General features: G+C 39.7%; 2 protein-coding genes across 4 annotated transcripts in view; one reads left to right on the plus strand and one right to left on the minus strand.

Moving 5' to 3' along the window:
* On the minus strand, positions 1-20,788 carry LOC131136623 (uncharacterized). 3 transcript variants are annotated; one of them, XM_058083701.2, is made up of 8 exons: positions 20,673-20,788; positions 12,972-13,026; positions 12,701-12,736; positions 9,418-9,450; positions 6,021-6,095; positions 5,873-5,941; positions 5,710-5,752; positions 1-647 (listed from the first exon to the last, which is right to left on the minus strand). In XM_058083701.2, exons 2-8 carry the CDS (start codon positions 13,015-13,017, stop codon positions 602-604), a joined length of 348 nt encoding a protein of 115 aa, XP_057939684.2. In that variant the 5' UTR covers positions 13,018-13,026; positions 20,673-20,788; the 3' UTR covers positions 1-601. The 3 variants fall into 3 exon arrangements, with proteins under 3 accessions (XP_057939684.2, XP_057939686.2, XP_057939685.2); XM_058083703.2 differs by lacking the exon at positions 20,673-20,788 and adding an exon at positions 18,886-18,970; XM_058083702.2 differs by lacking the exon at positions 20,673-20,788 and adding an exon at positions 17,170-17,236.
* Positions 19,915-23,866, plus strand: part of LOC131136621 (IgGFc-binding protein) — a 10,961-nt gene continuing 7,009 nt past the window's right edge. Inside the window, exons 1-5 of the mRNA XM_078798027.1 lie at positions 19,915-20,073; positions 21,029-22,141; positions 22,225-22,559; positions 22,633-23,212; positions 23,279-23,862. Coding sequence (XP_078654153.1) covers positions 20,007-20,073; positions 21,029-22,141; positions 22,225-22,559; positions 22,633-23,212; positions 23,279-23,862 — 2,679 coding nt within the window. The 5' untranslated portion in view covers positions 19,915-20,006. The remainder of the gene's footprint in view (positions 20,074-21,028; positions 22,142-22,224; positions 22,560-22,632; positions 23,213-23,278; positions 23,863-23,866) is intronic.

A 23,866-nucleotide genomic window follows, 5' to 3' on the forward strand; every position in this document is an offset into this window, starting at 1 on the left:
TAAGCTTGTGTTTACCCTGACCATTTTTTGGAGTGGCCGAGTCCGAGAATATAACTTGGGTGGGTTGACGTTTTTTTTTTTTTTTTTTATCTTCGATTCCACAGCCCCTGTGAGTCGTAATGAGCCGGGAAGAGAAAATGTCAAAACAGGAGACTCAAGTGTGGACCTCTTATGGGCCGGCTTACTTTGGATTAGCATGTTTAGTCTCAGTCAACGACCATTTCACACGGATAGGTCGACTCCACGTGGAGCAAATTAAACATTTTTTTTGGCTTGTTTATGCCGAGTATTTGGATCACTGCAAACAGAAGAAGCATTAAGCCATTTTTTTTAATTTCGATTCCTCAAATAGAATCCAATTAGAAGGTTTGAATACGTTCCAAATGTCCCAAAATTGTGTCTATGATGGCTACAAGCAGCAGATATGGAGACCAAAGTAGAATATAATAGGATTGCTTATGGATTGATAATTTTTTTTTTTTTTTTTTTTTTTTTTGTAGGAGCAATACAGAGCTGTTAAAGAAGTCTAATCCTCGTGATGAGATCATATAACCTGGTGAGTGTGGCTCTTTCTTCCATGTGTGCTCTTCTTTACCAGGAACTAGACTGCCCCTTTCTGGTCCTGCTCTGTAGGTACAGAATAAATCCTAAAGTAGAAAAAGAGATTTAAAAAAAAAAAACATGACAGATGAGTTGAGACAGAGCAAACGTAAAAAACATGTCATGTGGTAGATATTCTTAGGCTTTTTCTCCATTTAGACACACAAGACGCAACCACGTGTCGGAACTCAGGAAACGCGCGTCTGTCTCAAACGGCGGCGGGGCTCTGACAGCTGCACAGAGGCTGCGTCGCCTCAAAACACGACTCACCCCGGGTGGGACTTAGAAACCTGGCAAAGGCGCTGTTGATCCAACAAGCACCAGGTTGCTGTGTGCATCTTTTCAGCACAGCATCAACACAAACACAAACACACACACACACACACACATTGGAGGCAGCCAGTAATCCTGCAGAGGAATTTTAACCCTTTAACCTTGACTTGGGAGTCGTTCAGTAAACAGTTTGAACTTTCTAAACCCTGTTGACTCAACTTTGCAGATCATCTTCATTCATTCATTTTCTACCGCTTATCCTAACAAGGGTCGCATGGGGTGCTGGAGCCTATCCCAGCTGTCTTCAAGCGAGAGGCGGGGTACACCCTGGACTGGTGGCAAGCCAATCACAGGGCACATATAGACAAACAACCATTCACACTCACATTCATACCTATGGACAATTTGGAATCGCTAATTAACCGGAGTACCCGGGAAAAACCCACGCATGCACGGGGAGAACATGCACACTCCAGACAGAGATGGCGGAGGGTGGAATTGAACTTGGGTTTTCCTAGCTGTGAGGCCTGCGCGTTAAGCACTCGTCTACCATGCAGCCTGTGTTATTATTATGATTACTAAATTCATGTTTTTGAGCTGCAATAAAAGCCTGTTGTTTTGGCGATCAAGTCAGGTGCTCATCTCACCGAACAATCACTGACACCTAGTGACCAATATAGAATACTACATTCACAATTTCAATGTATTTTAGTTTGCTTCAACATTTTTATGCTTCAAAATACTCAACTTAGGGCAGAAATATGTACAATTTCCTTAGATACATTTTTTTTCTTCGGGCGAGAGGCGGGGTACACCCTGGACTGGTCGCCAGCCAATCACAGGGCACATATAGACAAACAACCATTCACACTCACATTCATACCTATGGACAATTTGGAGTCGCCAATTAACCTAGCATGTTTTTGGAATGTGGGAGGAAACCGGAGTACCCGGAGAAAACCCACTCATGCACAGGGAGAACATGCAAACTCCACACAGACATGGCCGAGGGCGGAATTGAACTCGGGTCTCCTAGCTGTGATGTCTGCGCGCTAACCACTCGTCCGCCATGCAGCCTTCCCACGTTATTGTTAGGGTTATTATGTTAGTCAGTATGTTTTGCAAATTTGATGCTTTGGCTCCAGCTACACACAATAACCCACAAAGAAAGCTTTCTAGATCTTCCAGATTCTGCACCTATTTCTGAAGTGTTTACCGTATTTTCTGGACTATAAGTCACACAGGAGTATAAGTCGCATTTTTTTGCGGGTAATGTATTTTACAAACTACTTCTCCAAAACAGACATTACGGAATTGAACTCCGGTCTCCAAGCTGTGAGGCCTACGCACTAACCACTCGACTGTCGTGCAGTCGTCATGCGTCCTCATGAGGGTCGTGGGGGTGCTGGAGCCTATCCCAGCTGCCTTCGGGTGAGAGGCGGGGTACACCCTGGACTGGTGGCCAGCCAATCACAGGGCACATATAGACAAACAACCATTCACACTCACATTCATACCTATGGACAATTTGGAGTCGCCATGGAGGTTACTTAGACTAAACATTTGCAGTGCATAGTGTGTTCCCACTGAGAACTACTATTAGTACACGGATGTTGCACTCAACACGCCCTAAATGGTGAGTGTGCGACAATGCAATTCTCATTTAGAAAGGAGAGAACAGGAAACAGACAAATGTTATTGCCATTTCCGTAATCGATTTGGCACAGCACTGCACTGTCAAAATCCATGCCCTCGGGAATAGAGTACATAGAGTACATAGAGTACATGTTATCAATGTCAAAGTCCAGCCAATAGTGCAGTTTTGTCATCAAAACATTTCCTGGTCTGGCCACGCCTTTCCACCTTTATTGCTATGACGCTGCCACTGTTAGATAGATTTAGCAATACTTTAATGACCACATATGAAGAGAAGAACTGGACCGAGTGGTTAGCACGCAGGCCTCAAAGCTCATTACGAAGATATTTTAAGAAAACAACCTGACCGGTTGTCATTTTTGACCCACTTATGGAAGGTTGGGGTAGTAACACAAACACAAACATTTCTTAAAATGTATAAAAGGTAAGTTAAAAATGTGAATGGCATGATATCAAAAACATGTTTTTTGAGGAATACCTGGAATATGAAATGATAAAAAATGTTCATTACAAAGATATTTCAAGAAAACAACCTGACCAGGTCATTTTTGACCCACTTATGGAAGGTTGGGGTAGTAACACAAAAACTAAAATTTCTTAAAATGTATAAAAGGTAAGTTAAAAATGTGAATGGTATGATAACAAAACATGTTTTTTGAGGAATACCTGGAATATGAAATGATAATAAAATTTCACTATGAAGATATTTCAAGAAAACAACCTGACCGGGTCATTTTTGACCCACTTATGGAAGGTTGGGGTAGTAACACAAAAACTAAAATTTCTTAAAATGTATAAAAGGTAAGTTAAAAATGTGAATGGCATGATAACAAAACATGTTTTTTGAGGAATAACTGGAATATGAAATTATAAAAAATTTTAATTCAGAAGATATTTCAAGTAAACAACCTGACCGGGTCATTTTTGACCCACTTATGGAAGGTTGGGGTAGTAACACAAAAACTAAAATGTCTTAAAATGTATAAAAGTTAAGTTAAAAATGTGAATGGCATGATATCAAAAACATGTTTTTTGAGGAATACCTGGAATATGAAATGATAAAAAATGTTCATTACAAAGATATTTCAAGAAAACAACCTGACCAGGTCATTTTTGACCCACTTATGGAAGGTTGGGATAGTAACACAAAAACTAAAATTTCTTAAAATGTATAAAAGGTAAGTTAAAAATGTGAATGGTATGATAACAAAACATGTTTTTTGAGGAATACCTGGAATATGAAATGATAATAAAATTTCACTATGAAGATATTTCAAGAAAACAACCTGACCGGGTCATTTTTGACCCACTTATGGAAGGTTGGGGTAGTAACACAAAAACTAAAATTTCTTAAAATGTATAAAAGTTAAGTTAAAAATGTGAATGGCATGATAACAAAACATGTTTTTTGAGGAATAACTGGAATATGAAATGATAAAAAAATTTAATTCAGAAGATATTTCAAGTAAACAACCTGATCGGGTCATTTTTGACCCACTTATGGAAGGTTGGGGTAGTAACACAAAAACTAAAATTTCTTAAAATGTATAAAAGGTAAGTTAAAAATGTGAATGGCATGATATCAAAAACATGTTTTTTTTAGGAATACCTGGAATATGAAATGATAAAAAATGTTGATTATGAAGATATTTCAAGAAAACAACCTGACCGGGTCATTTTTGACCCACTTATGGAAGGTTGGGGTAGTAACACAAACACAAAAAATTCTTAAAATGTATAAAAGATAAGTTAAAAATGTGAATGGCATGATATCAAAAACATGTTTTTTGAGGAATACCTGGAATATGAAATGATAAAAATTGTCATTATGAAGATATTTTAAGAAAACAAGTCCTTTTTGACCCACTTATGCATCTAAGGGTTAAAAACAGAAAAAACATCTTCAGGCACACTACTGCCCCTGTGCTGTTAGAGTACTGGGGTGGGGGGTCATAGGTCATAGTATGCTGTGAAAAATCTGTTGCTAGTGTGATATAGGTGAGCAACATCAAAGCAGGATTTTGACAGCCTGACAACTTCCTGTATACTGTGGGCCATTCCCGGTTCCATTAGCTGCACAATTAGACACAGATACATTATTCACTTGTGTCTGTTGGTACAATTTCATTCAGACTAAGGCTGCAAGTGATCTGACCCAATCTGCTGTTAGAAGAACACGGTTGCTGTATCCCCCCCCCCCCCAACCTAGAACAGGTTAGATCTTGTTTGAGTCATGTGGGACCAGTGGCGATCACCATCTTGAGACTATTCTTTGACAGCTAAAGAGGCGAGGTGTGTTCCACGGTGACGCATGAGGACCTCATGGTTGGGATGGTAATTGCTTAGCAAGTCCAAGCAGGCTTGAATGGGTGGGGACTGGTTTCTGTTTGCTAGCTAAGTGTTTTCCTCTGGTTTGGATGCCGTCGGGCTGGGTGAAGTGAGCCATATGGGTAAGGGCAGCAGGGAGACTGTTAGCCACTAGACTGGTTCTCTCACCTGCAGGCTAACAGGAAAGTGTGAAAGTGGGGCATGCTTTTCGTCTAACACACACACACACACACACACAGATATAGTCTGCACCTAGTCTCCATAGTGGAGTCCTTTAACCCTTAGATGCGTAAGTGGGTCAAAAATGACCCGGTCAGGTTGTTTTCTTGAAATATCTTCGTAATGAACATTTTTTATCATTTCATATTCCAGGTATTTCTAAAAAAAAACATGTTTTTGATATCATACCATTCACATTTTTAACTTACCTTTTATACATTTTAAGAAATTTTAGTTTTGTGTTACTACCCCAACCTTCCATAAGTGGGTCAAAAATGACCTGGTCAGGTTGTTTTCTTGAAATATCTTCGTAATCAACATTTTTTATCATTTCGTATTCCTCAAAAAAAACATGTTTTTGATATCATGCCATTCACATTTTTAACTTACCTTTTATACATTTTAAGAAATTTTAGTTTTTGTGTTACTACCCCAACCTTCCATAAGTGGGTCAAAAATGACCCGGTCAGGTTGTTTTCTTGAAATATCTTCATAATGAACATTTTTTATCATTTCATATTCCAGGTATTCCTGGAATATGCATTGATTTGACCCACTAAGGGTTAATAGCTGAAAGAGAACATATGACAAAAACAGAAATGAAAGTTCCATATCAAACAAATGCAAGCTTACCCTTGCTGTTGTTTGTGCATGCGGCGTCTTACTAATATTACAGCTGCAAGAGAGAGAGAGTGAAAATGTCAAAGCCACAAAAAGCTTTTGTTTCGGTGTTCGGTTTTACGTGCGCGACTTCAACCAAGCGTTGAAGGGCATGTTCTTCAAACACAACTCTTACCAACTATGGCTGCAACTGAGAGAGTCAACATGCTCACGGCGACAATGATGACAATCAGAGTGAACTGATCTAAAAGGCAAAAATAATCATATGACGCCCCGGTGACTAAATACATATTGATACAGAATGCATTCTATTCTATACTCACCTGATGTGTCTTCTTCACCCTTGGTTTTATCAACAAATGTACCAGAACCACCTCTGTCCTGTACCTCTGTGATCTCTGCAAGAGAAGATGAAAACATGTCAGCCTTGGAAGTACATAGACAGAACTACAGGTGAGGAAACAAGATGTCTATTTCTGTTCACTTTGCTTATTTAATTGAACCTCTATGGTGGTGAGTGTGAATGGTTGTTTGTCTATATGTGCCCTGTGATTGGCTGGCCACCAGTCGAGGGTGTACCCCGCCTCTAACCCGAAGAAAAGAAAAACTGTATCTTGAAGGAAATTGTACATATTTCTGCCCTAAGTTGAGTATTTTGAAGCATAAAAATGTCAAAGCAAACTAAAATACATTGAAATTGTGAATGTAGTATTCTATATTGGTCACTAGGTGTCAGTGATTGTTCGGTGAGATGAGCACCTGACTTGATTGCCACAACAACAGGCTTTTATTGCAGCTCAAAAACATGAATTTAGTAATAATAATAATAATAATAATAATAATAATAATAATAACACAGGATGCATGATGAATGAGTGGTTAGCGCGCAGGCCTCACAGCCAGGAGAACCCAAGTTCAATTCCACCCTTGGCCATCTCTGTGTGGAGTTTGCATGCTCCGGTTTCCTCCCACATTCCAAAAACATGCTAGGTTAATTGGCGACTCCAAATTGTCCATAGGTATGAATGTGAGTGTGAATGGTTGTTTGTCTATATGTGCCCTGTGATTGGCTGGCCACCAGTCCAGGGTGTACCCCGCCTCTTGCCCGAAGGAAAAACATTTTTTTTTACATATTTCTGGCCTAAATTGAGTATTATAATGTCAAAGCAAACTAAAATACATTGAAATTGTGAATGTAGTATTCTATATTGGTCACTAGGTGTCAGTGATTGTTCGGTGAGATGAGCACCTGACTTGATCGCCACAACAACAGGCTTTTATTGCAGCTCAAAAACATGAATTTAGTAATCATAATAATAACACAGGCTGCATGGTAGATGAGTGGTAGCGTGCAGGCCTCACAGCTAGGAAAACCCAAGTTCAATTCCACCCTCGGCCATCTCTGTCTGGAGTTTACGTGCTCCGATGTCCTCCCACATTCCAAAAACATGCTAGGTTAATTGGCGACTCCAAATTGTCCATAGGTATGAATGTGAGTGTGAATGGTTGTTTGTCTATATGTGCCCTGTGATTGGCTGGCCACCAGTCCAGTGTGAGATAGGCTCCAGCACCCCCGTGACCCTTGTAGGGATAAGCGGTAGAAAATGAATGAATGAATGATGGACGTGAGTGTGGCGCTACATATTAGTTGGACCCACCCTAAATAATAACCTGCATAGACTGGTCCAAACAGGATCACAAGCTACAAGCCAAATGAAGCATACAGTGGTTTCCTTCAGTCAAGCATGGCGGTGGTAGGGTCAAGGTCTATTCCGACATGTACTGTGACAGCAGAGCATGATCCCCTCCCTTGAGAAACTGGGCCACACGTCAGTTTTCATAACAACTCCAAACCCACCCCCAGGATGACGAGTGAGCTTACTAAGGAAGATGAAGGTATGACCAACTGAGCACCTCATTCCTCAAGCGCAAGGAAGGAGGAGGAGCACTCGGTGTCTCCACCAGTGTGGCTTGAACAACCTGTGCAGCTCTGCTGAATTCCATGCTTAAGAGGATTAAGACGGTGCTAGATAACAATGGTGGTCACACTAAATATTCACTCTTTGGATAAAATGTGGACATTTTTTCAGAGAAGTTTACTAATTTTGGACAATAATGGTGGTTGTGTTTATGTGGACAATTTGGAGTTGCCAATTAACCTAGCATGTTTTTGGAATGTGGGAGGAAATCGGAGCATGCAAACTCCAGACAGAGATGGCCGAGGGTGGAATTGAACTTGGGTTTTCCTAGCTGTGAGGCCTGCGCGCGAACCACTCGTGAACCTGTGTTATTATTATGATTACTAAATTCATGTTTTTGAGCTGCAATAAAAGCCTGTTGTTCTGGCAATCAAGTCAGGTGCTCATCTCACCGAACAATCACTGACACCTAGTGACCAATATAGAATACTACATTCACAATTTCAATGTATTTTAGTTTGTATTTTTATGCTTCAAAATACTCAACTTGGGCCAAAAATATGTACAATTTCCTTCAAGATAATTTTTTTTTCCTTCGGACTGGTGGCCAGCCAATCACAGGGCACATATAGACAAACAACCATTCACACTCACATTCATACCTATGGACAATTTGGAGTCACCAATTAACCTAGCATGTTTTTGGAATGTGGGAGGAAACCGGAGTACCCGGAAGAAAACCCACGCATGCATGGGGAGAACATGCAAACTCCACACAGAGATGGCCGAGGGTGGAATTGAACTCGGGTCTCTAGCTTTGAGGCCTGCGCAGTAACCACATAATCACCGTGCAGCCCTATTATTATATTATTATTATGTTTCATAACCACTTACCTAAATATTTGTGGACCTAGGGCTTACCAAAGTGCGGCCTGGGGGCCATTTATGTCTGGCGTCCATTTCCATTGACCCTCAGCACTTTATAATTGGACAATTAAACAACTAAAACTAAACTAAAAACAGAAAAAATGCGGAAAAAGCAGAAAAAAATAGTTTTTTGGAATGTGGGAGAAAAATGGAAATTCATTACATTTAGGCTAAAATATGTATAAAGCGGCTAATTATTAATGAATTATTATTACAGTCTTAGTCGCTATGACATCAAAAGAACTGTCAACCCTCGGGTCTCCTATCTGTGAGATCTGCGCGCTAACCACTCGACCACCGTGCAGCCTCACATCCATCATAAGTATCTTATTCACAAACTAAACATAATAGTGTTATTGCTTTTGCAACAAAATATGTCAGGTATCTCGGGTTTAGTGGAGCTATTTCAAAAGGAAGTGGAGAAAATCAAGAGTGGTGGCTTTTGGAAGCGTAAACATGTGAATTGTAGCATCACGCCCGGGTGTGAACAGATCTGTAATTCCATCAAACGTCCATCAGAGCCGAGATGAGGAGTGACACAGAGTGGCGTACAGAGAGAATGAGAATGCCAATGTTGATTAGCGTGGCTGGGATGGCGAAATGTGCATTGGCCTTTTGGCACAATCCTCAAGGCCCCTATAGGGAGCTAATTGATTCCATTCGGGGACGTAATGGGGGGGATGGGATGACTTGACGGGAAAGTCATCAGGGACTGAAGCTGTTTGCTTTAGAACGACCTGTACACAATGCTAAATGACAATAAATGCAGAGGCCATAACCTTCCTGTACGCTCCCTTTGGACGCCTGCCATTAGTGTCTGCAAGAGTGACGCAAGTCCTGCTTACGCTATTGGGAATTGAGATCATCAACTCACCATTTTCCTCAAATGGGTCTTCATCATCCATACCTGTGAATAGAGCAAAAAATACTTTAAAACAGCAATAGCCAAGTAAACAAGTAAATAACATAGTGACAGGTCCCTATTTTACATTGATGCAACTACAGCTACAATAATACAGAACCTCGGTTAGCATCATTGATTTGTTGCAGAAGGTCCCACTCTAAATAAATCAATAAGAAATCATATAAGTTCAATTAATCCATTCCAGAAAAACAACATATTTTTATAGTTTTACAATTTGATTTTTACAGCAAGGAGACCAGGGTTCAATTCCACTCTCGGCATGCATGGGTTTTCTCCTGGTACTCCGGTTTCCTCCCACATTCCAAAAACATGCTAGGTTAATTAGCGACTCCAAATTGTCCATAGGTATGAATGTGAGTGTGAATGGTTGTTTGTCTATATGTGCCCTGTGATTGGCTGGCCACCAGTCCAGGGTGTCTCTCGCCCGAAGACAGCTGGGATAGGCTCCAGCACCCCCCCCTTGTGAGGATAAGCGGTAGAAAATGAATGAATGAATGAATTAGATTTTTACAGCAAGGACACCAGGGTTCAATTCCACCCTCGGCGATTTCCGTGACCCTCAGCATGCATGGGTTTTCTCCGGGTACTCCGGTTTCCTCCCACATTCCAAAAACATGCTAGGTTAATTAGCGACTCCAAATTGTCCATAGGTATGAATGTGAGTGTGAATGGTTGTTTGTCTATATGTGCCCTGTGATTGGCTGGCCACCAGTCCAGGGTGTATCTCGCCTCTCGCCTGAAGACAGCTGGGATAGGCTCCAGCACCCCCCCTTGTGAGGATAAGCGGTAGAAAATGAATGAATGAATGAATTAGATTTTTACAGCAAGGACACCAGGGTTCAATTCCACCCTCGGCGATTTCCGTGACCCTCAGCATGCATGGGTTTTCTCCGGGTACTCCGGTTTCCTCCCACATTCCAAAAACATGCTAGGTTAATTAGCGACTCCAACTTGTCCATAGGTATGAATGTGAGTGTGAATGGTTGTTTGTCTATATGTGCCCTGTGATTGGCTGGCCACCAGTCCAGGGTGTACCCCGCCTCTCGCTTAAAGACAGCTGGGATAGGCTCCAGCCTATCCGCTAGGAAAAGCGGTAGAAAATGAATGAATTCAGTATCCAAATGCATAGAAACTAGTATAAAAAAGGCCAGCATTGTTAGTTCAGTGAACGGCATCATGCCTGGTTTCGTCTCCGGCCACTGGGTATGAAACCTGCATGAACGCCACAATACGAGAGGGTCTGTTGGCGATAGACTGCGTCCGGTATCAGATAGAGAGACTATTCCTGACTGGGATCACTGGGACCAGTTTCCCTGTGGTAGGTGCCATTTTCTTTGTTAGATTTTTGTTTCTGTATGTTAATATCCTAAACAGATGAGTACAGACTACAATAATTATACATCCAATACGAGGACTGTGCGGGTGTAGACACAAGAGTAAGTACACAAGAAAACTGAAATTAAGAAAAGAAGATAGTGGAATTGCCATAACCTCAAAGGTGATGTTTTGCACCACAACATACTTAATATTTATATTTATATATCAAAAAGGCTGCAGATTCTCTCAAAACTGTTTTGTAAATGAGTGGTCACAATAAATGAATGTCTCTATTTGACAATAAGTGTACAAGTCCTGGTTAAACATGCCTGCTGTGAACGTTGACCCCTCTTAACTACTCTCATGGCCTAAAGGACACATAACACACCCCCATAGACAAACATTAGAACTGACAATAGTGAAACCATGGAAACCAAGTAGAAACTTGAATTCAATACGTCAGCTGACTCCTATAAAAGTAAAGAAGATAGATTTATTTTTCAAAACAAATGTAGTTCTGTTTCAATAATGGGCATGTAGGTTACAGCAATAAAGAGATAAATAAAATTGGCTGCACGGTGGTCAAGTGGTTAGCGCGCACACTTCACAGCTAGGAAACCCGAGTTCAATTCCACCCTCGGCTTTCTCTGTGTGGAGTTTGCATGTTCTCCCCGTGCATGCGTGGGTTTTCTCCAGGTACTCCGGTTTCCTCCCACATTCCAAAAACATGCTAGGTTAATTAGCGACTCCAAATTGTCCATAGGTATGAATGTGAGTGTGAATGGTTGTTTGTCTATATGTGCCCTGTAATTGGCTGGCGACCAGTCCAGGGTGTACCCCGCCTCTCGCCCGGAGAAAAAAAAAAGTATCTTGAGTATTTTGAAGCATGAAAATGTCGAAGCAAACTAAAATACATTGAAATTGTGAATGTAGTATTCTATATTGGTCACTAGGTGTCAGTGATTGTTCGGTGAGATGAGCACCTGACTTGATTGCCAAAACAACAGGCTTTTATTGCAGCTCAAAAAAAACATGAATTTAGTATAATAAATTTATTTATAAATAATATTAACACAGGCTGCATGGTAGATGAGTGGTTAGTGTGCAGGCCTTTAACAGCTGGGAAAACCCAAGTTCAATTCCACCCTTGGCAATCTCTGTCTGGAGTTAGCATGCTCCGATTTCCTCCCACATTCCAAAAACATGCTAGGTTAATTAGCGAGTCCAAATTGTCCATAGGTATGAATGTGAGTGTGAATGGTTGTTTGTCTATATGTGCCCTGTGATTGGCTGGCCACCAGCCTCTCGCTCGAAGACAGCTGGGATAGGCTCCAGCAACCCCCGCGAATTTCGTGAGGATAAGCGGTAGAAAATGAATGAATGAACAAACTTAAAAAAAGGTCACAGGTCAGGACTAGAGTCATGAGATTTGGACTCAAGTCACACTTTCGATGACTTTGGACTTGACTTAATATTATTACCAAAGACTTGCAAGACTTTGACACCAACGACTCAGGACTTGACTCGGACTTTAGCCTGGTGACTTGAAAATACTTAACCTTTTCAGTGAATGAGTAAAAGTAAGGGCTGTATGGCGGACGAGTGGTTAGCACACAGGCCTCACAGCTAGGAGACCGGGGTTCGATTCCACCTTTGGCCATCTCTGTTTGGAGTTTGCATGTTCTTTTCTCCGGGTACTCCGGTTTCCTCCCACATTCCAAAAACATGCTAGGTTAATTAGCAACTCCAAATTGTCCATAGGTATGAATGTGAGTGTGAATGGTTGTTTGTCTATATGTGCCCTGTGATTGGCTCGGCGACCAGTCCATTGTGTACCCCGCGGTAGAAAATGAATGAATGAATAAATAAATTCTCCTGATAAGACCGTGACAGCTGATGAAGATGCATTACGTACCATCATCGGCCGATCCTTCAAAGCCATCTGAAAAAACTGTAAAGGAGAGAAGGAATTAGTTCACTCACTTCAACGCTTTTCAATCACTCAAGAAAAATAAATCACCGACGTGGTTTGAAGTTATATATATGGAGACCTTGAGTCACGGTACTAATTTATGTCCGCATACGAAACTTTAATGATGTTCTTGAACGTGAACGTGAACACTCTCGGCCTGCACTATGTAGTACTGTATGTCGGAAGCTTGATTAGATAAGCGATGAGAACTCACCAATAGAGGTCGGCAGCAGCAGACACAGGAGCAATAATCGCATCATCTTCAAATACTGTTGGAGAGAAAGAAGTTAAAAATATCAGCCATCACGTCGTGTAAAAACCCTAGCATCTCTGGCTTGGAGATGGAGTGTGATGGAAAGCTTCAATGATGCCTATTATTGGTCTTGTTTGGCACTTTGAGTCCCTGGATAACGTAGCCAGTCAGTGGAAAATTAAAAAGTCCCACTTGCACTGTTTATACTGATCTCAGGGAACGCACGCAAGGCTACGTTGCAACTTGAAGCTCGTGTAAGGGTCAGAGAAGGAGAGCCTTATTTCCCACATTGCTCAGCAAAAAAAAAAAGACGGAGAATTCCGTCACAGTCAGCTGCAAACAAGTGGCTATTTGACATTGTCGTCTCCTTTGCACAAAGTCTTCTATGTACAACTGATTTCCTAATATTATTGTTTTTTCTCCGTAATTTGCATGCAGGAATACAAAGCAAGCTTTCAGGTGAACAAATATTTCAAATCAGAAATCACTCCCCACTCTTTATTGCTCTCTGGTTCTACCATATCTTACTTATTGTGTGGAAATATGTATATAATCACTATAAAAGCAATCTTCACTCGCTAAATGTACTGCAAAAAAAGGCCAGTAAGGATAATTCATAATGCCGCCTACAGAGAACATACTAACTCCTTATTTCTAAAATCACAAATACTTCAACTTGCTGATATAGTTCATCTTCAAACAGCTAAAATAATGCATAAGGCTAAAAATAACCAATTAGCTAAAAATGTCATCCAATATTTCTCTACAAGAGGAGAAATATGATTAAATATGAATTAAAATTAAAATTAAGAAAACAAAAACTTAAATTACATTAGGAAAGAAAAAATATAAAAATAAATTGAAAAAAAAATTAATAAAACTAAAAAAAACAAACAAACAAAAAAACTTAAACTACATTAGGAAAGCAGGAAGTGAACAAATGTAACGGTTACTGATTGTAAAAGTACCAGATGAAGGGGTAGGATTTAATAAGCTTTGCTTCTTCCTACTCCTTTTGGACATGTGGAACTGTGAACTGATTATGTGATGCATTCAATTGTAATCTGATGCACGTTCAAATTAAATTAAACCATTACATTTGTGGAGAAGAAAAGCATTGACTTCCACTTGAGTCTTGAACCAGTCATGATGTGGTATACATATCACTATATTGACAGTTACTATGGTACCCATTATGTCATTGGATGCTCATATCACCTTGTACTTCGGTACAAAGTGCATTACTGAAAAGATAATAATAACTTTAAAAAAAACCTTAAACTATATTAGGAAAGCAGGAAGTGAACAAATGAAACGGTTACTGATTGTAAAAATACCAGATGGAGGGGTAGGATTTAATAAGCTTTGCTTCTTCCTACTCCTTTTGGACATGTGGAACTGTGAACTGATTATGTGATGCATTCAATTGTAATCTGATGCATGTTCAAATGAAATTAAACCATTACCATTACAATATTTGACAAAACTGACACACCAGCATTGGCAGCAATGCATAAAAGGAGAACTCCGTCAACTTCCTGGTGGAAAAAGGGTCCAAAGTTAACCGTACCTTTGCACCACAAAGATGCAAAACGCAGCTGTTTTTTCACGACGCCAAAACAAAGCCCCCAGCTGTATCCAACACAATACAAGCGGATGGTATTTTTAAAATAGGAAAACACGGGAATGACCTCTCTTCCAGTGGAAGTCCCAGATGAGACTCTGCTGGTGGTATCGGGTCATTGAGGTTTTTGCATGGGATCAGGAACTAATAGTCACTCATGCAAGTAATACAGAAGGAACTCTGCCGCTGACCTTTGTGCCCGGTGTTCATTGTTAGCTATACCCATTGTGTTTGGCTTCCTCTGCTCTTAATGACTGTGGAAAGAACTAATGTAACCCACGGTACATTTATCACACATCTGCAGACGGCAGCTCCTTGCTCATTTCACAGGAATAAGATTCTAATGAGGAGTCGGTGAATTGAAATGAAAACATAAGAGACAAACAGAACAATTTTTAAACACATTTTGTTGAAAAATTCTCCGACTTGCCACGGATGCTGGCGTCGGCAAAATTCAATTTGTCTCCCCTGCAGGGCCGCACAGTAATGAGTCCAGAACACATCAAGATTATGGGCTAAATTAGAACAGTATCACAAACTATTAGCTCGGCCGTACTGGAAAATAAAGACGTTAATCACACAACAGATGTCGATTCAGGGAGGTTGGGTAGTCGGGGGCTGGTGCGGGCCTCTGGAATAGCTGCGGGGAGCTTTTCCAAATGCAAACAACCTAAGATGCTGCAAATAAAACCTGCCTCTAAATTACTTTTCTGAGTCGCTTTGCTTGAAATAATAAGCTGGTCCAATTTAGGGAGTATTTATCAAGTACTTTGTATCTAAATAGCTTCTGATGCCTGCAGCATTTTCAAAGCGGGTGATACTGTATATTCTTGTACATTTGGAGGGTGACTTAATTTCCTCTTTAACACCGGATCATACCATTATCTTTCTTATAAAGAACAAATACCATCCTCCTTCTGGACAGACAAAAAAAAATCATCTACAAATCAGAAAACTTGGGAGCAGTGCAAAAAAAAAGAAAAATACAGAAATTGTGCATAAATATATTGACTTTTTATTTCTGTACATCAGGATTTATAAAATGTGGGGTTAAACATTTGATGCTACTTTATAGCTCATCAAGCTGGTACACCAGTTCTTGGTAACAAGGTTATTTACAGTCGCCGAGAAGTGAAAACGTTAAAAAAAGTGGAAGTGGAAGTCAATGGTTTTCTTGTCCACAAATGTAATGGTAATGGTTTTATTTCATTTGAACATGCATCAGATTACAATTGAATGCATCACATAATCAGTTCACAGTTCCACATGTCCAAAAGGAGTAGGAAGAAGCAAAGCTTATTAAATCCTACCCCTTCATCTGGTACTTTTACAATCAGTAACTGTTACATTTGTTCACTTCCTGCTTTCCTAATATAGTTTTAGGTTTTTTTTTATTTTATTTTTTAAATAATGCACCTCGTTCCGATGTACGAGGTGATATGACCATCCAATGACATAATGTGTACCATAGTAACTGTCAATATAGTGATATGTATAGCACATCATGACTGGTTCAAGACTCAAGTGGAAGTCAATGCTTTTCTTGTCCACAAATGTAATGGTAATGGTTTAATTTCATTTGAACATGCATCAGGTTACAATTGAGTACATCCCATAATCAGTTCACAGTTCCACATGTCCAAAAGGAGTAGGAAGAAGCAAAGCTTATTAAATCCTACTCCTTCATCTGGTACTTTTACAATCAGTAACTGTTACATTTGTTCACTTCCTGCTTTCCTAATATAGTTTAAGGTTTTGTTTTATTTATTAATTTTAATTTTAATTTTAATTCCTGATTAAAATGTGTTCATTTTCAGCAACGATAAACTGTTTTACAATAAGGTATTTCATTAAACATCACCTCAAATGTCATTGGACACCAGAAACTTAAATCACACTGTATAGACTTCAGCGATGTTAAAAGTGTTTTATCATTAATATAAGTGTATATGCAAAAAATGATACATTTCAGAAACTGTGGTACCTGCAAACAATTCCAATTTGGATCTTGAGCCTAAAAACTTGCTCTCAATAATCTGGACTAGTTCCGATAACGGGTTTAATCATGTGATCCAGTTTGCAAAAACATTCATGTGACGGGAAAATAAAGTTAGACAAAGGTTTTTTTTTTTTTTGTTATCGTCTCACACTGATAACATTGCTGCACTTAACTACACTGACAGACTTGATAAAATTCCTAATGAGGGTTCATATCGGAATGGATGGATGACTCCGAAAACTAAAGCTAAAGTGCACAAACATGGGAAAAGCAGTTATTGCCTTAGTTCATGTAATAGTAAATAAAATGCTGACATCAATTTTTAATACCTTTTTGACTTAAAATTATTATCTTAGGTTACATTAATTTTTTTTTATTGATTTTAGATTTTTTTTTTGCAAAAATAAATAATAAAATAATAAATAAAAATAATCAATAAAAATAATCAATAAAAATAATAAAATAATAAATAAAAATAATAAAATAATAAATAAAAAATAATAAAATAATAAGATGAAATAATAAATAAAACTCACATTTCTTCAGTTGATGCCATGCATGTCAGTGAACCGTCCTTCATCAAGGAACTGAGCACTACTAATGTGGCTTGTGGAGCCAATAAGAGGATATGGTGTTTCGGACAATGACAGCCTTATACACGTACATCCTGTATTGCCCCCTTCACATCCTCCATGCTTGCGTGCGTGTGTGTGTGTGTGTGTGTGTGTGCGTGCAGATGAACACACACCAGGATGTATGAAAACACATCATACAATAGGTGTATCGTAATGACTGCGTTTGAGATAAAAAAAAAAAAACATCAGCAACTGGGACGTGCTGGTCTCAGCTCAGATTTACCTTTACATTATCAGATGGAGACAAAGCTCCAGTGCTCTGTTTTTGTTCTCAACAGTATCACAAGGGCTCAAACAAGGGTTTGGAAAAGTCAAGCCCTATCGAAACATCTAAAATGCTGCCTCGTCATGCACTTGACAACAACAAGGAGAAGGGCAGCATGTTAAATGTGGACAATACTCAAGAAATGTTAACATTTTCTGGTTCTCAACCAGAAAAACATAAGAACACCACCAATGGTTAGCATATGTTACCAATAGTGCCTTTAAAAAGCCACCCCCCCCCCAAAAAAAACACACAAATGTTTTGTTTCTCATAATTGTACTTTTTTTCTTTAATATTTCAACTCCATGCAATAAAATGGCATACATTTTTCTTCATAATATCAAAAGTTTATTCTTGTAAATTGCCGTTAAAATACAACATTTTTGTTGTATATTTTGTCAATATTTTGACTTTATTCTAATGAAATTACAGCTGTTTTTTTCTATTTCTAGTCATAATTATGACTTCAATACCATACTATTATAACTTTATTTCTTGAAACACGATAACTTTTTCCCAACCTAATTTTCCCAAAATTACAACTTTATTTTTTTTATGTTATACTACAAAACTGACATTACTTTACTTTTCCTTGTGATGTTATTCTCTTGTAAAATTCAGAATTTTTCTCATTAGATTACAACTTTTTTCACTTAATATTTTGGCTTTATTCTTGTGAAATGTATACATATTTTTTCTTGTTAAATTATATGCTATGAACATGCTATGGGACAATTTAAAAAAAAAACGGCCACAAATGACTTCCGGGCTGCAGTTTGGGAACCCCTGTGATAGGCTGTAAATTAAATGATTGTTTGCAGCTAAACTTTGCCAAATCGCTATTATTAGCTGACAATACACATGAGTAATGTGGAGGAGGAAGAGGTGAGATCATCTTTTGAATGCATTAATATTAAAATACTATTTACGGTACTATGCTTTTGTCATTTGTCATTTATTTTGTACTTGTCTGGCTGCTCAGAAAGCTTGTTAAGTCTTTCCTAATGGTGAAAGTTTGACTCTGGAACAGATCATTTCTGTTCTTCCATCATTTCTATTAGTCTTGTCTTGAAATTTGAACAAATATCCATCAAATTGTGTGTGTGCTCTATTTTGAAGCTCAATAACAAACACCAACAATCCTATAATGGAAAACACTTTTAAAGAATCCATGGGTGTGGATTTTGATAAAAGATCAACACAGAATATAACTTTGTCCATAGCAATCCACTAAAAAAATGGAAAAAAAATACATTTACAACAACGGATATTTAAATTCAGGTTTAGTGCATGAGAACATGACAAACAACGCTGCAAAATACTAGGATTAGTAATATTTGTGTAATACATACCAACAGAGAAGGCGAGGTGAACTGGATGAAGTGCATCCTTGTGCTTCTGCGCTGTCATTAAAAATGACACACTGCCCACAGCTGGGCACAGCGTGAGTCAAAGTTTGCTTTCATTTACTTGGGGGGATTTACAAAAGTGACTCAATCTGCAGCTACTTGCAATGCGTCCATAGACTCATGCGGTGAAAAATACGAGACGGCTCCGGCTCGACTGTTTCCTGCTTTTACTGTGAGTACGACGCCACAACTTCCGGTGAAGTTCACATCACCGTCAAACATTACAGAATGATTTATATTTAATATATAATTTATATAATATATAATTTCTGTGTTACTACACCACCGTGCCGGTGGAAATGACAAGATACTTTTCAAAACCACATCCTTCGTGACATCACGCTATGTATAGTGTTAGCGTAATGCTAACGTGATTTAAACCTAATCCACCTGGTCTCGTGAGTTTCCTGCTTTTACTGTGAGTACGACGCCACAACTTCCGGTGACGTTCACATCACCGTCAAACATTACAGAATGATTTATATTTTTATTATTTAAATTTAATTTATTTAATTTTATTTAATTTATTTAATTTAAGTTACTACATCACCGTGCTGGTGGAAATTACAAGGTACTTTTCAAAACCACATCTTTCGTGTCATCACGCTATATATAGTGTTAGCGTAATGCTAACGGGATTTAAACCTAATCCACCTGGTTTCGTGAGTTTCCTGCTTTTACTGTGAGTACGACGCCACAACTTCCGGTGACGTTCACATTACAGAATGATTTATATTTTTATTATTTATATTTAATGTAATGTAATATTTTTAATTTAAGTTACTACACCCCCGTACCGGTGGAAATTACAAGGTACTTTTCAAAACCACATCTTTCGTGTCATCTATGTATAGTGTTAGCGTAATGCTAAAGGGATTTAAACCTAATCATCTGGTGTCGTGAGTTCTCGCGATAACTGGAGAGGTTTATATAAGTGCAGGTGTGTTAATTGATATACATTAGCTTCTTCATAGTAGTGTGTTGTTCGCCGCTGTTTTATTTGTCGTCTCCCCTGGAAATGGACCTAGCATAAATTCTCCTTGAGAACAAATCAATGTACTGTAATGTTCTTGTTCCTGTGCAAGATGTTGCAGTTTATTGTCCTGCTTCAAGTGTCCCTGGTGGGCTTGGGTAAGTGTGTGTTCTACATATGGCTCAGCGATATAATTAACCCAGACTGAAAGGTCATTTTAAGTGACTGATTTGGCACATAATGTTGAAGGATTTAATGTGTTGGTATAGCTCATTGACTTAAGTGCTGGACTCAGGTGCTGTTTAATCCTCATTTGTGACTTGGACATGTTGCAAAACGTACAGTATTCCTACCTTGTAATAACTCATCTTTTCCATCTATTAGTTCACTTAAAACAAGTTCCACTGTATTGTATTTGTCCACTTTTGAGTGATGACTGGGGTGTGCCCAAGCCCTTGGAGCTACTAAGCTAACTTGTTCTTTGTTTTGGTTTCAGACAAATACACTTATCAATAAAATATACAGCTATTTTTAAAAGATGTTAAACAAGAAAAGTGAAGAATACTTGAACAAATGGTCTCGTTTCATTTCACCCTTTTTAAAATGTGCTACTACAAACAATGAAAGCAGACATCCATGATCCTTTTCCACATGTATAACCTAGCTCAGTATTAACTTGCAAATATTTACTCAGCCATATATTTTAAGCACTTATCACTCTTCCGTCTTGTCAGAGTATTTGTAATTGTATACTTACATTTAAACTTGCAGTAGGTCAAGATTGAATCCTATGCACTTCTGCTATGTTGTTGCTCCCACACCGAGATCCTTGTTATCATGGAAACTACTGGAATTGTTCTGCACGTTAAGACAGGTGTACCCGGTCAGGAACAAGGAACGTGTACTTCATTGGTTCCTGAGCTAGTTGAAACCTGACACCGTGCGTCTTATCTCGGCTAGCATGCTTGGGAAACCTGTATAGCTCTGTACACAAGATGTTATCAGCATTTTGAAAGTGGAGTTTACAGTTGTAAATTAAACTGTCACAATTGTCTTAGTCATTTTTTTTTTTCCTAATTTATGTACATTATGCTAAATTGTTCTCTTCCTCAGGTGTCTCGGTTGCCAGTCCAGGTCGGGAATTTCTCATGAGGTTTCCACCTCATAATGATCCCAAAGCAAATACCCGCCACCAAGTCACCATCACGGCTACTAGAATTCAGACGTCGGTCACAGTAAAGGTTCTGCAAAGCGACTTCACACGACTCATCTCTCTCGCCGCCAATCAAACAGAAACTATTCAACTGCCTTTATCTGTGGGAACAGCCAGTGCTTATTCCTCCTCCCTGCTCAGTGTGACATCTGTACAGCCCGTTATAGTTCTGGTTTCATTCTGCACCCACACCGGATGTGAGCGTAGTCTACTCCATGATGTGTCATCCTGGGGTACCCACTATTATCCGGTTACTCCAAATTTCGCCAGTCAGACGGCTGTCAGTGAAATTGTGGTCACTAACTCGTATCGAGAGACATCAGTGGACATTTTCCTCTCGGGGGAAGTGCTCTTTAATGGAGAGTCACACCACAACCGAAGCGTCCTTAATTTGCATTTAGGGGCGTTTGAGAGCATCTACCTTCAAAGTAATTTCAGCCTTTGTGGCTCAGAGGTGTACTCACAGGAACCAGTTGGGGTTATAGTCGGTTTTACCTGCTTTGACCATAAAGCAGCCGATTGCCTGTATGGATTTGCTGAACTTAAACCAGTCTCCCGTTGGAGTTTTGACTATTTTGTTCCCCGTGTTTTAAATGCCGGAGTCAACCCCAGCCTCCTGTTGGCTATGACAAAAATTAACACTAATCTGGTTGTCGTTACTAGCAATGAGAAGAGGAACGTGTCTTTACACGGCGGTGTTATGAAGACCATCTCGGTTGTCGCATCAGATAATGTTTACATAGCGAGCGATGTCCCGCTTCAGCTTATTTACTTCAGACATGAACTCGAGCAGCGTGCTTCAACCCTCACGGCGCTGCTCTCCGTAGAGGATATCTGCCACGGCGGGGCCATGTTTGATGCAGAAGATATTGGTTCACATCCATATGATATGTATAATATAAAGCACACCTTTACTCCACGGCCTAAAAATGACTCCAGTTCTACTTATGTAGATGTGGCACACTACCTGAACACTATGAACAAAGACTTGTATCCATCAGTTTGTGAAAAAAGTGAGTTTTTTTTATTTTATTTCATACTTTAATGTAAACATTCACTTGCTTATCATTTTTTTTTTTTTTTTTTGCCTTTCCAGATAAATCCTCCTGTGACGACTTGCACTGTGACCACAATCAAAAGTGCTTCATAAAAAACGGACATCCATCCTGTTCTTCCAAAACAAAAATATGCTCTGCATGGGGTGATTCATATTATCGCACCTTTAACGGGACGTATTTTGTCCTCCTGGGAAACTGTAACTACACCTTAGTTCAAACCACCTGTGCAGGATTAAATACTTCCTTTCCACTGCAGGTTAATATAGCCAGAGCATATTTAAGTGGCGGCGCTGTCTCCAGCATCCACAGCGTGGAAATAAAAATCCACGGATTTTATATAGTCATGTATAAAGGAGAGCGAAATCAAATTAGGGTAAGATGACATGACATGGCATATTTAAGTTTGCATATATGTATTAATCGTATCTGCCCTTTATATTTTATAGGTTAATGGACATAGAAGGTACCTACCTCTCACTTTAGGTGACAGTTCCCTGAAACTGTATCCAAGTGGCCTGGGTGTTGTTCTGGATACTTCATTTGGCATGACTCTGCAATATGACTGGCTTCATAATGTCCAAGTTGAAGTAGGCCCAGAGCTGCATGGAGCTCTGTGTGGGCTTTGTGGAAGTGCCAGTGACAGCATCACTGCCTGGAACGGGGCTACTACAAAGCTCGGAGCTGTGGATCTTACCCTCCCCTGGGTGTTGGACAGCAACGCGGGGTCGTGTATGGAAGACTGTGGAAGTGGCACGTGTCCAGTGTGCATCCAAAGTGCGAGTCAGTCTTACCCCGGCGTTAAGGATGGCTCCCCTGAGAACAAATGCTCTTTACTGAAGACGACTGATGGGCCTTTTAGTGACTGCCACTTGTATATTGATCCTCGGCCTTTTGTTCTTAGTTGTGTGAGCAACCGGTGTCTCGGCGAAGGAACTGCTTCGATGTGTAAGGTCTTCAAAGCCTATGCCGGAATCTGCCAAAGAGTTGGGGGCAGGATTCAAAACTGGAGATCAATTTCCAAGTGCAGTAAGTTTGAAAATATGTTGTCATTTTTTTTTAAATGTGCTACAAGATTTTTTTAATTTTTTTCAGATCTGGCTTGTCCTCAAAACAGCCATTACGAGGTGTGCGGTTCTGCCTGCCAGCCAACATGCGCTCACCCAGAAGTCCGCCATGTCTGCTCGCTACCATGCGTGGAATCCTGCCAATGCAACAGCGGATATCTGCTCAGTGACGGAAAGTGCGTATCGCCTAGCAAGTGCGGTTGCGTCCACAACGGCTCTTACCATCCCCCCGTGAAGACCTTCTGGACGGACAAGCGGTGTCGTGAGAAATGCGTTTGCCAGCCTCACTCCAAGACTCTTACATGCGCTCCGTCTCAATGCCAGACCGGCAAAGTCTGCAAGGTGATAAACGGACTCCCTGGTTGCCATGCCGATGGACCTGGTCTGTGTATAGTAAAAGGATATTCTCATTACACCACCTTTGACGGCCGAAAGTTTGACGTTCATGGAAACTGTAGTTATTTACTCGCGTCTCATTGTCCCACCTGGGGAGACCTGCAAGACTTCAAGATCGAGGTTCAGAACCATCATGGTGGTTCTTTTCGGCGTGTTAAATTATCAGTTGCTGGTTATTCCATCGAGATGTCAGACGAGTGGAGTAACAAGATCATGGTAA

This window comes from Doryrhamphus excisus, linkage group LG17, assembly GCF_037039965.1.
Source record: "Doryrhamphus excisus strain RoL-2023G ecotype Guam linkage group LG17, RoL_Dexc_Guam_v1.1, whole genome shotgun sequence".
NCBI lineage: Eukaryota > Metazoa > Chordata > Actinopteri > Syngnathiformes > Syngnathidae > Doryrhamphus > Doryrhamphus excisus.

Bases quoted from the DNA above. Each gene is read 5' to 3' on its own strand.
- LOC131136623 (XM_058083703.2), bottom strand. From the start codon at position 18,921: ATGCACTTCATCCAGTTCACCTCGCCTTCTCTGTTG. The intron at 13,027-18,885 runs GTATGTATTACA...TCTCTCCAACAG, and splicing joins TCACCTCGCCTTCTCTGTTG to TATTTGAAGATGATGCGATT. The intron at 5,942-6,020 runs GTGAGTATAGAA...TTTGCCTTTTAG, and splicing joins GGGTGAAGAAGACACATCAG to ATCAGTTCACTCTGATTGTC.